The sequence below is a fragment of the Protopterus annectens genome, chromosome 2.part0, assembly GCF_019279795.1.
Source record: "Protopterus annectens isolate FY-2018-M chromosome 2.part0, PAN1.0, whole genome shotgun sequence".
NCBI classification, from domain to species: Eukaryota; Metazoa; Chordata; order Ceratodontiformes; family Protopteridae; genus Protopterus; species Protopterus annectens.
Window position 1 is genome coordinate 1,401,308,160 of NC_056728.1, and position 17,837 is coordinate 1,401,325,996.

Consider the following 17,837-nt stretch of genomic DNA (forward strand, 5'->3'; position numbering starts at 1 on the left):
AAGGCTGAACTGCTTTTTGTTGAACAGCTGCAGAATCCTTCCCCGGCAGTGTTTTCTCTTCAATTTTCTGGTTGATTTTCTTTCATATTTTCCAAATGTCTTCTTTGCTGGCATCCACGCAGTGTACTTACTGGCCAGTAACCAAATTTTACACAGAATGACAATTCTCACTTTTCTCGGTTCCTGTCTTCACACTGAGATAGCTGAAATTAAAGCCATCTTGGAAGTCCACCTCCCGAACCTAACAGTTTTCTTTTTCCTAAGATTCTTCAGCTCTTTTTCAACCTAGGAGTCATAGAATCAGTACCATCATATCAAAGGGGCAAAGGCTTCTATTCTGGAATGTCTCTGTCACCAAAGAAAGAGTCTTCTTTGAGGACAGTTCTAGATCTTTAGTTTCTAAATCCAGCATCCAAAATTCAAGATGTTGACCCTTCAGAATCCATTACCTCTCATTCCCCAAGTAAGTTTTATATTAATAATAGAGCTAAACATCACATTCCCATAGCTAAAGGCTTCGGAGAACTTCTCATATTTTCTTTGTCTGGGTCACATTATCAGTTCTCTGCATGCACTTTGTGTTATCTACAGCTCCAGGGATATTTACAACATGTCTAACTGCACTCATAGCTCATTGCAAACTGAATGTCATTCACAAATTACCTTATTTAGACAACTTAACTCATCTTTGTAGAGTCTTTTCCCAGGTATCAAGAGTCATTAAAACGGGTTCTAACCAGACTGGGGCTCCAGAAAAATATTCAGAAATCCTCCTTGACCCCATCACTCATGATTGCCTTTGTAAGCTGTCTTATAGACAACCTGCAGCAAAAGGGTTTTTTGACATAGGAGAAGGTGGATTTTTATCTGGAAACTTCCCTAAGCTTTTCAAATCAGTCTCCAACTTTAGGCAGGTAGTATCTCAGGATCCTGGGGTTCAGGGTCACTATGATTCTTATGATTCCTCTTGACAGTTTGCACATGAGAAAGATGCAGTGGTTTCTAAAAAAATATATAGACCCAACATTTGCATCCTCTGGAATGTATATTCTAGTACTGGGCTTTGTAAAAATGAACTGCATTAGTAGAGACTACCGATACAAGCAATTGTAGCACTCCCCTTTTCTGCTGTACCTCCAAGCCAATCTGTAACTACACATGCCTTAGATTTTGCTTGGGGGGCAGTTTCTATTGGGGTAAAGGTGCAACACCTGTGGAACTCTTCAGACAAACCAAAGTACATCAGTCTCAAAGAGATGTGGGCTGTGATCAGGGTTGCCAGATTTCCGATTGCCCAGGTAGGGACAAACAAAGTGAAGACTTAAAAAAAAAAAAAAAAAAAAAAAGGTCTTTCACTGTAAGTGAAGACTGAAAAAAAAAAGGTCTTCCACGCTAGGTTCTTTAATGCGGAACATCAGAGTTCTGCATTAAACAAAACTAGCTCTGTGTTTATTTTTTATTTGATTGACCCGGGCCAGTCAAAAATAAATAAACATGGAGCTGCTTCTGTTTAATGCGAAACATTGCAGTTCCGCATTAAACAGAAGTAGCTCTGGTTTGCGATTTTTTGATTGGCCCATATACCAGTATATGGGCCAATCAAAAATCGCTAAACACAGAGCTACTTCTGTTTAATGCAGAACTGCGATGTTCCGCATTAAACACAAGAAGCTCTGTGTTTAGTGATTTCTGATTGGCCCATATGCCAGTATACGGGCCAATCAAAAAACAAAGTGGAGGCTGCCCAGGATTTAAACCGGCAGTGCGGGCCTCGGGATCAGGCTGCTGATCTCAGGACAGTCCTGCCCAAATAAGGACATCTGGCAACCCTGGCTGTGATCCATGTCTTAAAATCTTTTGGTCTGTGATCCCTTGGATCTCTTCAGATAAATACAGACAACACCACAATAATTTGGTACACAAACAAGCAAGGGTCACCAGGTGTACCTTCTATTTAAGTTGACTGATGGCTTTCGAAAGTTGCTCTTCAGCACCCCTTAACCTTCCAGGCACCTTATATTCCATCAGAGTAAAATATAGTGTCAGACAGGCTGAGCAGGACCAAGACTATTCTCATGAATGGAAATTGAATGAGGGGGATTTCCAGGAATTGATCCTGCTGTGGTGAACATGTCAAGTAGATCTGTTTGTCTCCTTGCAAAACAGATAACTGACAAACTCTGCTCCAAGACTTCTTGCAAGCAAACCTGGAAAACAGATGTTCATTCTTATGTACAGTAATGTTTCTTTATGCATTTCCACCCTTTCCACTGATATCTAGGGTAATATGACTTTGCAAATATCATTGTGGTAACTCGCTTTTGGCCCAGTCAGCATTGTTTCTCCACTCTTATAGAACTGGAAAAGAGTATTTAACACAAGATCTGAAGTAGTTTACTTCATTTGATCTTCAGCCTTTGGGTATCGAGCCGGCATCTTCACAAGCATATGCTCCAAACTCCTCCCCCTACCCATAATACATCACCACTACCTTCCAACCCTCAGATCTCATTTGCCACGGCTTTGCTTCGTTACGCATCGGGATCCTTGAGCTCCAGGTTGTGAGTAGATTTTGGAATTGTTTTTTTCCCCGTTTCTTAGTGTTCAGTGTGTTTGCTGGTAGCGTAGTTCTCCTCCCTTCCTCCCCCTCGCTGGTGCGTTGAGTGTAGATACTTTTCCTTAGTTTTTAGGTAGTTCTGTAGTAGTTAGACTTTTCCACTCCCCCCCCCCTCAGCCTTTTGTGTGCTTGTGGTTCTGAGTGTGTGGCGAGTGGAGAGTGTCTTTAAAAATCCCTTTTTTGTTTCTTGGGACTGGTTATCGCTGATCTCCCAAAACAAGTCTTCAAAAGATGCACTGAGTGTGGCCACAAACTGTAGCCTACTGACAGCCACACTCTTTGTGTTCTTTGTTTGGGTGCTGCCCATCTATCAATGGACTGCAGTATTTGCATGGCCTTTAACCTGTGAGCCCTTAAAGACCATAGGGCTAAACGTATGATGAAGGGCTTGCTCCCTTCTATGGAGGCGGCCGCCTCCACTTCTGCTTTGGTCAAGGCTGTGACCGCCTCTTCTTCGACTACCACCCTTGCTTCTCCTCTCTCCCAGGCTGGGACTCATCCTCCTGCCTCTAAGCCTGTGGAAGGAAAGCATATAAAGGGCAGAGATAAGGAGAGAGAGCATATGAGTGACAAGAGGAAGAGGTCCCCGGACCTTTCGTCTCTGACCGGGCCTCCCCCGAAACTTCAGACTAGGCACCAACCTGAATCCCCTCAGCTCTGATCTCCTAGGTTTTCTCCAGAGCCAGAGGAGTCCAGGCCATCTTCTAGAGCTTTGGTTCTTCGACCCGCCAGGTCGGAGTCCGTGTCTTTGTTGCGGCCTACCTGAAGCTGACATGGATAAAATGATGCGGAGATTTATTCACACATAAATTCAGATGGGAGTCTTGCCAGCCCCCTCTCCCTCTGGAGTGGGGAGCTCACTTCCCTTCTTTACACCTATATCTCCTTCTCTGATATGACCCCCGGTTTCAGGGGGTCGGCACCGATGGTACCTGTTTCCTCGATGCTGGCAGCTGTCTGGAGCGTGTCCAATCTGACTAGTTTGGATCTGAGTGGCTCTTGGAGCCGTAGCCTAGGTGTCGGATATGAGGGGGGTGGAGCTTTTCCATCTGCTCCTACCTTGTCGGGTCACAGCGACCTCCTCGGCGCTCCGTCTACTTCGGGCCCAGCTCTGATTCCTGCGTCGGGTCCGAGGAGAGTGTTTCCCTTACTGGTGTCCCAGGAAGCTTGCTCTCCTTCGGCGTTTGATGTCGTGGAAAGGGTTCTCTCCAATTAGTCGAGGCCCCTGACTATATCTTTGGACTCCGCCTCAGCTCCCTCTGCTTTGTGTGTGAATCCTGTCATTTTACCACAGGGACAGCCAGTGCTTGACGAGCCCCTGGCGGTTTCCCTTGAGGAACAACAAGTAGTTTGCAAGTCCCCTCCAAAAAGCCCCACCAGAGAGGTTCCTCGCAGGCATACATGCAAGAGGAAGCACTTGGACTCCTCTCTGGTGTCCCTCATTGAGGACACTGATTTGGAAGATGGGGAAGGTTCCCCCAGATCACCTCCCGAGGATGTCTCCTTCGGTGACATCATGAAAATTTTGCACCAGCGGGGAGGTTGCTCCGCCCCAAAACCTTCCTCGGATGAACCAGTGTTCCTGGAGGCTTTTGGAATGGGCCCATCTATGTCCTGGGTGTCCCCCCATGGATCCATTAGTGGACTTGGTCACCTCACGGGCTTGGAAGGAAATGGACACTGTGGAACCAATCCCTAAGCGCCCAGACAAAATATTGAGCCCCCCTGAAGACAGACCGGCTTGGAATAAAGGGTCCCCGATAGACACTATGGTGGTAGCAGCCACCACCAAGAAGGAACTAGTCCAGGAGAGTTCCTTGGTCCATCCTCCTGACCATGAGTCTAGGATGATGGATTATCTATGGAAGCGCGTTTATGCGTCAGCAACCTTTTCTATCATGGCGCTGAACTATCTGGCCCATGTTACTCAACTACAGCGCGACCTGGTTAAGGAACTGGCTGAGTCTCCCCCTAAGTCCATGTTGCAGGAGGACAGGAATATGTTCACCGTGAGGATGGCAACCTTGACAGCGGTTTCTAATGCGTCTATGCGACTCTTCTCGCAGGCGACCAAAGGAGCCGCTGGGTCCGGCATTTTCATGGGGCGTAATGCCTGGCTCAGATTGTGTCAGTTCCCGGAACCCTTCAAGGCTTCTTTTCGAATGCCCCATATGACGGCTCTTCCCTCGTTGGTAAGACCATCCATGACACCTTGGTCCAGAGTGAGAAAGACATGAAGATACTGTCTGCCATTGGAATCCGCTTCTCGAACCCTCAGTGATCCTTTTCCTGGAATCAGTGAGAGCAAAAGAAGATGTGGTTCCGGAAGTCTGTTTTCCTGGGATACTCAGGGCCCTTCTTCCCCTAGAGGCAGAGGGGGACAGGACAGATGCCGATCTAGAGGCAGAGGGGGTCCAAGGAATTTTAGGTCTCAAGAACCATTCTTGGACAGGCCCACGCAGCAACCTTCAGCAGTTGCTTGACTGCTGTGCTATGGAGGCAGTCGGGAGTCACCTGTAGACTGCACCTGGCGACATGGGAGTCTGTGTCATCAGACCGTTGGGTGCTTCAGATAATTTCCAGAGGCTATTCAATCCCATTTATGGTTCTCCCTACACCTTACAAACACCTCCCAGATGTACCACCCAGGCAAAGGGAGGCAGCAGCGCTAGAGGTTTCCAAGCTGCTAAAGAAACGAGCCATCAAACACGTCCCCACAGATCAGTCTGGCTTGGGCATCTACTCCAGTTTTTTTTGATGCCAAAAAAGACGGGGGACTTAAGGCCCATTCTGAACCTGTCTACTCTGAACCTGTCATTTGCCAAAGAGAAGTTCCGGATGGTCACCTTACAGTCCATCCTGCTGTACCTGCAAGAGAGCAACTGGATGTGCTCGTTCGACCTCCAGGACGTCTACTATAACATAAAGATGCACAGAAACTCCAGGTGGTTTCTCCACTTCCGGCTAGGTGCCTATCATTATCATTTTCGAGCCCTACCCTTTGGTCTCACCACAGCCCCCGGGTGTTCACCAAAGTGATAGCAGTAGTAGCGGCTCACCTGAGGCTTCAGGGGATTCAGGTCTGCTGTTAACTGGATGATTGGCTCCTTGCTGCTTCCACCAAGTATCTACTTTGTCGGACCAGAGACTATTTCCTACGTCTTACACACTATCTAGGGATTACAATTAACACAGCCAAATCTCTTCTGAACCCTGTCCAGGTTATAGAATACATAGGAGCATGGATAGACACGTTACAGACAAAAGTTTTCCTGACTTCGGAGAGAGTTCAAAATATAAGGATGCATGCCGCTTTCATTTACCGATCTCATCTTCCCTCAGCAGAATCAGTTTTAAGGGCCCTAGGTTCTATGGCAGTGACGATAACACTTCTACCATGTGCTTGCTTACATATGCGAGTACTGCAGTGGACTCTAGTGGTGTAATGGTCTTTGTTGGATCTTTTGTTGTCACACCCAATACACATAACCAAAGTCTGCAGGTCATCCCTTCTGTGGTGGATGCAATCTTTGGAAATATTGGAAAAATGACCGTTTGTTCCAGCCCCTGCCCAAGCCACAGTGACCATGGATGCCTTCCAGCTGGGGGGGAGGGCATTGTTCGGGAAGGACAGTCCAAGGCATGTGGTCCCTGATCGAGACCAGTTTGCATATAAATGTTCTGGAGATGAGGGTGGTCCTTTTAGCGTTGCAGGCCCGTCATCCCTTTCTACCTGTGGGAACCATTGAAATCCAGTCAGACATGCCGGTGGTGTGGTATATCAACAAACAAGGAGGGGACCAGATCTTACCCCCTTTGCTGCAAGGCCATGAGAGTTTGGGAATGGGCGATCTCCACAGGTTGTTTTCTGGTAGCAGTGCATATTCCGGGGTGGTCCAAAATTTTGGCGGACAAACTAAGCTGGACTATTCTGATGCCTTACGAATGGTCTCTGAATCCTTCAGTAGCGGAGCAGATTTTTCTAGAGTGGGGTAGGCCTTGCTGCGTTCTCTTCGTATCTCCTTCCAACGCAAAGTACAGCGAGTACTTCGCTCTGAACCCCCCGCCGGGGGAGTCCCCCAGAGACTCTCTAGTCCATGTTTGGCCTCCCAGTCTTTTTTATGCTTATCCCCCTGTGCCCCTCATTCCGCAGTTCCTACAGAAGACTTGTCGACTGGGGTGCAAAGTGATCCTCATTGACCCGTTTTGGCCTCGCCAGGTATGGTTTCCCTTCCTTTGGTCTCATCTTCTAACTCCTCATTGGATCTTGGATCCCATTCAGGATCTCATTTCTCACCCCTCGAGGTTCCTTCATCCGAATCTGGACAGTGTGAAGCTCACAGCTTGGCTGCTCCAGTTCGCTTAATTGCTAGGACTCCCATATTGTCTTCTTTGGTCAGGTCTGTACTGGTGGCAGCTCATAAATCAAAAAAAAATCGTCCACTAGGAAGATTTATTGCAGCAAATGGAAGCGTTTTTTTCTTTTGGGCCTCTCAAAGGAGTTTAGATCCTTTCACGGGTCCCATTCTGGTTGTCCTTGACTTTTTGGCAAATATTTTTCAACAAATGGCTAGCTCGTCTATGGTCAGGGTTCAACTAGCCGCCATTTCTCATTTTCACGTTGATGAGAACTCTGCTTCTTTGGCTTCTTCCAGATTGTGCAAAGCCTTTATCAAAGGTGCCTTCCTCTTACGTCCCAAAGATCCCATCCTCCCTGTGGGACCTTACTATGGTACTACAAGTGTTGGTTGCCCCTCCATTTGAACCTGCAGCAATCACAGATCTTGAGTTTTTGTGTTGGAAGACAGCCTTTCTAGTGGCTATCACCTCGGCTAGGAGGGTTTCAAAACTTCAGGTGTTGTCTGTCAAGGTCCCATACATGTTTTTTCATAAGGATAGGGTTTCTCTTCACACCAATCCTTCCTTTCTCCCAAAAGTAGCATCTGAGGTTAATATCAATCAAACTATCAATTTACCTGTTTTCTTTCCAAATTTTACAAACACAATTGAATACAAGTTGCATTTGTTGGATGTCCGTAGACAGTTATGGTTCTATTTGCACAGGACCAGAACTTTTCATAAATCTGACCAGTTGTTTGTGTCCTTTTCTAAACCTTTTTGGGTAAACCTATTTCCAAGGTGACCATTGATAGGTGGATCTCTCTATGTATTCTTCAGATCTACAAGGATAAAGGTTTGTCTCCTCCATATCAGGATAGAGCTCACTCAACAAGGTCCATGGCTACTTCTGTGGCTTTTTGGTTCAGAGTATCCTTTAAGGACGTTTGTTCTGTGGCTACTTGGTCCTCATCTCATACCTTTATTTCTCACTATAAATTGGATTTTATTTGTCAAAGGAGAGCATCCTTTGGTTCCGCGGTGCTCCAGAATATCCTTCCATGAGGGTCACCCAGGTGTTTAGTAGCTGGGGACTCTGTCCCACAGGTTGAAGATCAAATGAAGTAAACTACTTCAGATAAAGAAGTTATGTACTCACCATAACGTTCCATCTGAGTAGCTCTAATTAATTTGTCTTCAACCGTCCCTCCTGCCTTCCCCCTGGCCTTACCATATGGGCAGCGCTCATAGCTGGCATTTTGTGTGTGTAAGGTGTTTTAGTTCGGGTTGTTTAGTGTAGGGTGCAGCAAACTCAATCTGAGGGTTAGAAGGTAGTGTTGGTGTATTATGGGTAGGGGGAGGAGCTTGGAGCTCAGAGCAGATGTTTGTGAAGCTGCCGGCTTGGATCCATTATGGATCCAATACCCACAGGTTGAAGACAAATGAGGTATAACTACTCAGATGGAATGTTATGGTGAGTACATAACTTCTTTTTTCCTCATAAACTGGACCTACTCGCACAACATAGGGGGAGTTTGATATATTCCAGTCTCAAACATAAATATCTTCAACTGACTGCCTGGATAATTCAGTTCTAATTCCTTTTCTCAATTCTTTCCAGAAGATGTGTGGCATGTACTGTAGGACATAACAAAAACTTGCTACTAGGAAATCTTATACTGAAAAGTGGAAAAGATTTTCTAGTGGGTGCCAAACCAATATCCAGGGTACTGTTAGTGATCATGCATCATCGGTGCTCAAGTATGTGTGACAGTTACTATCCTTTGACCTCTCTTACTCCTTAGTCAGCATAAATCTGGTAGCCATTTGAGCGTGTATGCCCAGGGATCCTCCATTTTCTTTTATGTTTTTAGTAAAACCGTTTCTTAAGGGAGTTTTACAATTAAGATCTCCTCATAAACAGGTTGCTTCTTCATGAGATCTTAATTTTATGTTGAAAAAGGTAACCATGTGTCTATTTGATCCTGCCCATCAAGCCAACTTAAGGTTCATTACATGGAAAACTGTTCTTCTCATTGTTCTGATACCTGCAAGAAAAGTATACAAGTTGCAAGCTCTCATGATAGGTGACCCTATCTGGTCTTCCATAGAGATGGGATCTCATTAAGAACAAAAAATCATTCATGCCAGAAGTTGTTCCCGAGTTTACTTTAAATCAAGCCATCAATCTTCCAGTGTTCTTTCCAGATCTGAGAACCAGGGAGAGAAGATTCTGCATACTTTGATTGTGCTTAGGCAACTTATGTGCTGTCTTTTATTGTCTTAGAAAAGCTAATCATCTATTTGTTTTTTATGTTGGGACATAAGAAAAGAAACCTGTGTCAAGACACAATTTCCAGATGGTTGTCCTCAGCCATTGCCATTTTTTATTCCCACCATGGTACTCCTGTTTTAGGTGGTATAAAGGCTCATTCTACTAGAGCCTTGTCTCCTTCATTGGCATATTGAAAAGGGGTAGACTCTAGACATATTCTAGAAACAGCTACATACTCTTTTCTGTATATCTTTACAAGGCATTACAAACTGGATTATTTTCCTAGATCCAGGACAGGTTTTGGTAGGGCCATTCTCCAGGGGCTCCTGGATCCATGACCTTCTTCCTCCTCCTCCTAGGTTGGATGGGCTTGGTAATTAACCCATATGGCCTGCTAATAACAGTTTTTGTTCGAATACCTCACCCCTGCACTAGCTGCACTCACTCTCCATCCCCATATTTTTGTATATAGTTACTTGTTGGGATATAGCATGCTGTTACATGCTTTAGTTGTTTAGGATGATGAGTGTGCTCATTTTTAACTTTAGGGCAAGAAAGTCCTGAAGGTTATTCACTCTGACTGCTAATTTTTCCTCCACAGGCCTATCAAACCAGCAGCCAGAATGAAGTTGTGGGAGAGAGACAGAGCTTTTGGAAGCTGTCCTTTTGTTGTGTCCTGTGTAGGACACAACCCATATAGCCTGTAGAATTCGAACTGGCTGCTGCAGCAGTGTGGAATTTGAACATCTATCATGAAAAATGTAACTTTGTATAAGATAAACACACACAGAGATGCAACTGCTTGTTATAGGTACAATAATTTAATAATAGGTGTATTTTAATATTGAGACTTAATTCCTTATACGAAGTAGGTTGTGCATTGGGGGAACAGGCAGCCATCTAAAAGCTGACATAATCTGATAAGCATGCAAATTGAAATTGTCACAGTTGGAAGTACAAGAGCTTGAGTTACCTCATTAACAGCAAATCTCTCATTCAGGCCCAAGGTTGTTTCAGAGTTTATTTTGAATCAACCCATTGATCTCCCTCTGTTCAATCTGGATCCTCAGAACTTGCAGAAAGTTATGAAGAATGTGAAAATGTGAAATATTATCCATAGTTGCATTAGTAATGCAAAAATTGACTGCAGTACTGTATATGGTAACATGAAGGGACCTACCTGACTTTTTCAAAATCCCATATTATCGAATCTCAGTTTGTTGACACTCAAAATATCGCACTCCCACTTCATTGAAGCAGTGGAACAATGAAGATTTTCCCAGGGTAAGTCACCACTTAACCAAAAAGAAACAAAACCCAAACCGCACCATAGCTAACCCACCCAGGCGGGGGCAATGCCCCCCACACCCCCTAACTAAATATGTCAACTCAGAGGTCACAGTACAGTTGGGAAAAGAGCAAAGTTCACCGTCTCGCACAACAGGTTACTTACCCTTGGATGATCTTCATTGTTCCGTTGTTTCGATGAAGTGGGAGTTCAATATTTTGAGTGTCAACAAAACTGAGATTCGATAATGTGGGATTTTGACAAAGACAGGTAGACCCCATGAAGACATCCAGAGATACAAGTGTTAGTTGATAATGCAATTATGAATAGTATAAGTAATTTAATGCTTGAATGAATGCCATAAAAGTTGTACAACCTACAGGCAAACAGATGCTGCAGTTGTCCTTACAATATTAAGGCACACATGTTTGCCACTGGTACTTCATCTAACATGTACAGTTTCATAGATTAATACTGGTGCTTTGAGTACTGCAAAGTATCATATGCATATTTTGCATGTTTTTTTGCAATATCACAAATAAATGCACCAACTCATCTAGTACAGAGACTGATAAGTTGTTGTCAAAGAAATAAATAATTCTTCCATTGATACATTAGAGCTATATTGCTGTCCTACTGAGAAATGTAGTCCTTTGTTTGGTGTAATAGCATTTTCTTTTATAAATTTGCAGTGTAAAGTCAGCATCACCAAATGTACTTGTACAGTAAAATAAATACATTGCCAGTCATCTAAGTAAAATTTAGGGGATATTGCAGATCATAAAACATACAGTTTGAATAAAGATTTTTGAGAAAACCTCTTAAGAATGTGGTTTCCTGACATAAACTGCTTCAGGAAGCAACAGGGTTAATTAGCCTCCTGCTATTCAGGAATCAGTGAGTTAATGTAAAACAGTCAGTGTAATGTAATGAATGCTAACTCATACAGTGCATATAAAAATGGTATGTATATTTTACAGTGAGGAAAAAGAGGTCTGTAATATATAAGATGCATAGCTTTAAATGCTAATACCTAGGTACAAGGAATTGTGTGTTATATGGTACACATTTCTTGAAGGCACTGTATTAAAAAAATACTGTTGAGCATTCAGAGAGATATTCAGGTGTTGCATCACCTTCACAGACTTACACATCCTGGGAGGTATGAGATGAAAACAAACCATCCTGATACAATTCTATTTGCAAACATTATTCATTACAGGCCACATTGACACAATTGGAGTTGCAAAATCTATACGTCAGTTATAATCTATCCAGTCATTGTCAGTCACACATTACATACAGTAGCTCATTCAAATCCTGCCTTCCTGGAAACCTCCTTCCTCCTGTGCATGTTTTGTTCCCACAATTCCCATTTTCCTGTGTAATTTGCTCCTACTCTTTTCTAAATATCCCAGTTCCAGTTGTTTTATCTATGTTACTATATTCACTACTTCTGTTACAGTTGGTTTAGACTTTGATTCCATTTTCTAGTAATTGCTTTTTTGACAGCCATCATAATTAGACTCAGCAAGGCCTTACTATGTGTAGGCAATTCCGATTCTGTATCATAGCTCAGAAAATCTATTCCGCAGTTACACCAATCTGCTCACCCAGCACCTCTGATAAAGCAGTCTGCAGGGAATCTTTAAAGTCTGGCAACTCATTAGACTCCCAGAAAATATGTTTCCAGTTACCTCTTTCTTTTCCATCCCACCTCCAACATTTGCTGTCTACCTGTGGAAGAATTCTTTGGACTCTACTTGAGGTATAAAAATACCTATGTAAACACTTCCAAGCAAAGACTCTAAATCTTCTAGACTTTGTTGCATATTTGGGAAACGTACATATATCCTCCCATTGCTTCTTTGTGAATTGCTTATCCAATTCTCTTCCCAATCCTTTCTAACCTCCTTTGATTGAGTCTTATATTTATCATGCAGTATTTTATATGCTGTACTAATTATTCCTTTTTTAGCATCAGCTTCTGTTCTAGATTCTACTAAAAACTCTACCAGTGCTGGTCTGTCATTTAGGACCCCCGTTGGCAGTCTCTACCAGCAGTCCAAATAAATTCTTGGCGCCTTCCCAGTCTATTACCAATCCTTCTCTAGTTATTTGCTGCCAGTACCTTGGTTCCTTTGCCAGAGTTCTCCAGTAAATTCTAGTCCCCTCTCACCTGTTGTCAGTATCCCTAATTGCTGTCATCCGTCAGCAGAATCTCCTTTCTCCATTCCCATGTTGGCTTAGTTCTTAGAATACTTTCTGCTACTTTATGAATATAATATTCTGTTTGATTATTGTTATTCTCCTTAAAGATCTACATCCAAAATTCCAGTTTCTCCTTGTTTCTTGAACTTCCTCCCTATTTCATCCAGTCATTTCCTGTTAGTGAGGATTTGGGAATCTGTCTGATCAGGCTCTTCCACTGTTGGTGTACTTCACTGATCAAGCTATTTAGATCAAAGAGAAATGCAGTCCTCCTCTACTAGTGCAAGTTGTTGTATGCATTTTCTATTATTTCCATTGAATTCACACCTGATTGTGAAGTTCAGAAAAGAAAACCCAAAACTTATCCTTGCTGGCCTGTGAAGGCCAAGAAAGTTTTTTTCAGACTCTCATGTCCCTGGCAGCACAAGAAATTAACCTAGTTCAAGTTGAGGAAGTCCTCTTCAGCTGTTCCCCCAGGACCTGGCCGCTATTTTGGATCTCTTATTCCTCCTGGTTCTCCTGACCAGAGTTTCAGAAGTGATGGAGATTGTCAAGAAGTCATCCAGTTGTAAAACTTACTCTGCTAAGCTGAAGATGTCTTCCTCAGTTGGGGAGGGGGGTTTATGCTGTTTTAGTTGGCAAGCATACAGACTATCCCAATATGTTGTAGGTGCCTTTGTGATGTGAGTCTTGTTATTCACTAATTAGAATATGTCTTCATTATCTCTATACATTGTGACCTTATAGAGGACAGAATTGTGAGCAAGCTGTGAGTGGTTAATGAGCTACATAAAATGTATAACCCCACACTTCCTTGGGTCTTGAAACTCATGAGTGGGAGCTTGCCCACCCTCCTTTTGAACCAGATAGATGCTCCTTTCAGTGGTATAAAGCTGTGCTTTTGGAATCTCTAAGATGCATACCCACGTTTCTAGAAAACTGTGGTTTCTGGCAAGGATTTGATGTCCCTTTGGACCAACGGAGCTATGGCCAAGCTGCCATTGGTTGAACATTTCCTTTTAAGTTTTTAACATCTTCACCCACCTCTGAAAAAAAAACTTTCCTCTGTGGGACTTAAAATTCATATTTGAAGACTTGCACAACAAACTTCTTTCAACAGAGAAGGTGCTAATATGTGGCTGTTACCTGTGCTTATAGGATCTCTAAGCTGCAGACCCTTACTTATAGGGAACCATATTTGATCTTTCACAGGCATTGTGTGTCGTCTAAGATGGACTTCAGCTTTTCCCCCAAAACAGTTTTTTGAACTTTCTTTAAATAAGTAGTGTTTGGTTTGGCAATTAGCACAGAGAATTAAGGCTCTGAGCTGTTAACAAGGTGCTTCTGTAGTAAGTGGTACAGGGTTTGATTCCTTCCATCTCTGTTTGTCTAATGTGTGGCTGAAGAAGTCATTTAACCAGACAGCTCCTTAGTTAATCAAAAGGGATACTTTGTTCAGCTGAGTTATAAGAGACTAAACAAAAAAAGTTCAATTATATCTCTAACAGAAAAATAACTCATTGGTGAAACTGGATTAATGCCTGACTCACCCAAGTAAATACAGATAAAATCCAACAGAGAGGTGTGTGGCAAAACAACGGCACTCCAAAAACTACTTGAATAAGAAGTTCTTTTATTCAAAAAAGTACTGAATAAAACACAAGAAAAATGTAAGCGCTTTCACAGTGTATCCTACTGCTTCCTCAGACGTATTTACAGAAAGGCCTAGCAATTCCATTTAAATACTCCAGTTGCAGTCAGTCAATTAATTAAGTTAAACAAGATCATCCATCCTTAAAGGTACATACATAAAAACACTTTTGGATAATATGAAAAGTGCTTTAAAATATATAATTTAAAAGATACATTGGATATATATGAATGAAGATGATGATTATATATAGAAAAACTTTTAATATAAATATATAAATATAATTAAATAAACTTAGATGTTTTTACAAAATACTAAAAATGCATGCTTACATATGAAGATTTTAATACAAATTTCGGATAATATGTGTTTTTTAAGTTCATATGTAAGCATATATATTTAACACTTCAGTGCTGCAGGATTAGACCTTACAAGTGTTTGATTTTAGCGTTCTTCTGGCTTTGGCCTTCTGAGAGATTTGTTTCTCACTACTTGAGTTTCTTTCCATGAATTACTCTCTGCACAAGGCTTTCAGAGTCAGATGTAACAGATATGATGTGATTGTAATGGTTAACCTGTGAAGAAGTACTTTGCAATTGATCCTTGTTAACACCCGTCTTCACATTCTCCCTTGTATGTGGATAGTCTCCCTATCCTGCAGGAGCAAATGGACTTTCTAATAATTCAGACAAGTATTTGATACATTACTACTTATTATGTTGCTCACATGCTTTGTTTCTTGTCTAACAGGTTGTGTTTTCTCAGTGAATTAGGTTAACTTGAGGAATGCAGAGCTTAGGCATACTATCCTGGACTCATGGTGTGTGTGCTTTTAGTAGCTTCACACCCTTGAGTGCATCAGTGAGGCAGAACTGTTCTGTCAAAATGGGGATAACAAGAATAGGAAATCACAACAGTTAGTTGCTGCAGAAGATTTCCACTCAGATTAACAGGAATGCTGACAATGTTGTTTTATGTTTGTCTGATTTTTTCTTTGACTTCACCATTTTCTTGTGGAGCACAGTGGCAGAGGTTCATACATTTGTACATATATATTTTGTGTATTACAGATGAGATACACTGCACTTTCATGATTAAAAACAAGGGTGTAGGTGAATAGTCTCTGCTAGAGTAAACCAAGAAATGCTAGCATCTATTGATAGTGGCACATGCCTTCAGCATGCCTCTCTCAGCCGTCAGCTGGGTTGAATCATTTTGCAATTCAAAGGAACATATCTAGCTCTAAATATTTCTGTTATTCAGTGAAAGGTGGAATTGAAAACCCAAAACTGCATAAGTAATCATTTTGTATTGTTTCATGTAGTAGGAAACCACTCTCTGAATATAATTTTTGGATATTTGTTTTATGTATCAGTTTTAGAAACTTGTTTCAGAAATTGAAAAGTGTTGGTTTAGGGTGTTAAGAGTGTTTTTTGTGCAACCGTGGCAAGGATGTATTCAGAATTAAATGACTAGAAATAAATTATATTACTTTTCCTTGTTAAACTTATTTTGCCTTTTTCTGTTTTTAGATGAAAGATACCGATGGCTATGCAGAATCAGGTGATGGATCAAAAAAAATTGTGCGGAAAAGAGTGATACCAAAACAAGAGTGAACTGCTCTGCAGCTGCAGCTCATTTGGCATATGTTTTAAGATGAGAATGCTTTGAACAGTGCCCTGCAGATTCAACCTGTTTCAGACAATGACTTTAACTCATTCTGAGACTCTTTCTTCATTTACAACTTGCAATCTTCTGACTTCTTAAAATGCCTGTTAGTCTTCCTTGAAAATCTCCAAAGAACTGTAGTTTTAAAACCACACAGCTTTGCAGATGATTACTGTTACATATGTAGCTGCAGTTAGTTGAAGTTATTGCTAAAAAATGTATAAATGTATAAGATCACTTTCTCGTAAGATACAGTGATATAATGTTCATATGGAAAAAGCAATGCAGAGGTAATGCATTTGTAAATGGTGACTTGCCTGCCATTTCTACAGTGCTGGGTAAATGATGTACCATTTTTTTCACAGTAGTATTCTGTTTTATTATTTTTATCTTGTTTGGCAAGTTATACACATGATATTTCAAGTGTTAGACTTCCCTGTTGTCCACAGTTAATTATTACATAAAGCTTTTGCATTTTTTTATTTAAGAAGAAATTGATAAAGAAGAAGTCTGAATGCCTTAAAAATGACTGTTCTTAACTGTGTACATAAACGGAAAAAAACAGAGTTGTTAGCAATGTTGATAAAAGGAGTACATATACTTTTCTTTTAGAATTTTATAATGTTAATGCCAAGTTAGTCAAATCTTTGTTTACAGTGCTTTTGAAAATAAATATTTAATAATATTTGTTGTTCTGTTGTACACTAGAAGACTTAATGGGATTAATCTGTGATGTGAGTTTGAAGTGTTTGGGCTAAAACACTCTTCACCTGATGGATTTTACCACCTAGTTTGTAAGTTGCACAGATGTTAGGATTCTTTCTCCCAGTACTGACAACTTGGATTCATGAATTAACTCTGAACTTCTACTGACAGAGGATCAACCAGACTGAGCAGCTAAGAGCACGGAGAAGGAGGGTGTGAAGACTTGGGCACCCAGGTTAATAGCAACCTGACTTTTGACCACCACGTTGCCTCCGTTGTACATAAGGCTTTCTACATGGCCCACCTCATAAATAAGGGTATTTTATCTAGGAGCAAGGAAGTCATAACATCCCTGTACTCCTCCCTTTTCAGACCCATTGTCGAGTACAGTGCTCCCTTTGGCATGTACCTTACCAAGCACATGCAGCAGTTGGAGAGACCACAGAGGTCCCTGACCAAATCCAGGGTTTCAAACAGCTCTCCTATACAGTAGGCTATAAGCCCTGGCCCTCTACTCAGTCTCATACAGACTGCTCAGAGGTGACCTGTGTCAGGCATACAAGGCCATTTCAGACGCAGCCTTGATGGAGTTGCTGTATATCCGTAAGACAAACTCCACTCATGCAACCCACACACAAGGCCTTAACCTGGTCTGTGACATTAATAGAACTTGTTGGCGGGATAGATTTGTGTCACAAAGACTCCCCCATATGTGGAAAAGAGTCCCTCTCTTTGTCAAGCGGAATACCTCTCTAGCCCTCTTTAAGAGGAACCTGGACAACTGGATGGGAAACAGAAAATACACCCCTGGGATCCCACCTGTGTCCCTGCTGGACAGGGGGAAACAGGTGCTGACTATGAAGGAACATGAAAAAAAAAAGCTTATAACAGCCTCCCAGCCAATAGCCTAGTATCATCTTATGAACCTAGGATATTTTTAGCTGAGTAACTTTGGAATGTGCTACAGGTATCAGTACAGGAGGCTTGATTGAAGGACAGGATTGGAGAGCATTGGCATAATTCCATTATTACCCCTACTCAGTGTAAGTGGAAATAAAACCTGGGGGAAAGGAGGCTGTGCCTG

At 42.0% G+C, this 17,837-nt stretch overlaps 1 protein-coding gene across 1 annotated transcript in view; it reads left to right on the plus strand.

Annotated features, from left to right (window-relative positions):
• Window positions 1–16,733, plus strand: part of CLGN (calmegin) — a 2,483,974-nt gene extending 2,467,241 nt beyond the window's left edge. Inside the window, exon 15 of the mRNA XM_044061624.1 lies at window positions 15,913–16,733. Within this exon, the coding sequence (XP_043917559.1) occupies window positions 15,913–15,996 (84 nt within the window). The 3' untranslated portion in view covers window positions 15,997–16,733. The remainder of the gene's footprint in view (window positions 1–15,912) is intronic.
• Window positions 16,734–17,837: the final 1,104 nt, after the last annotated feature.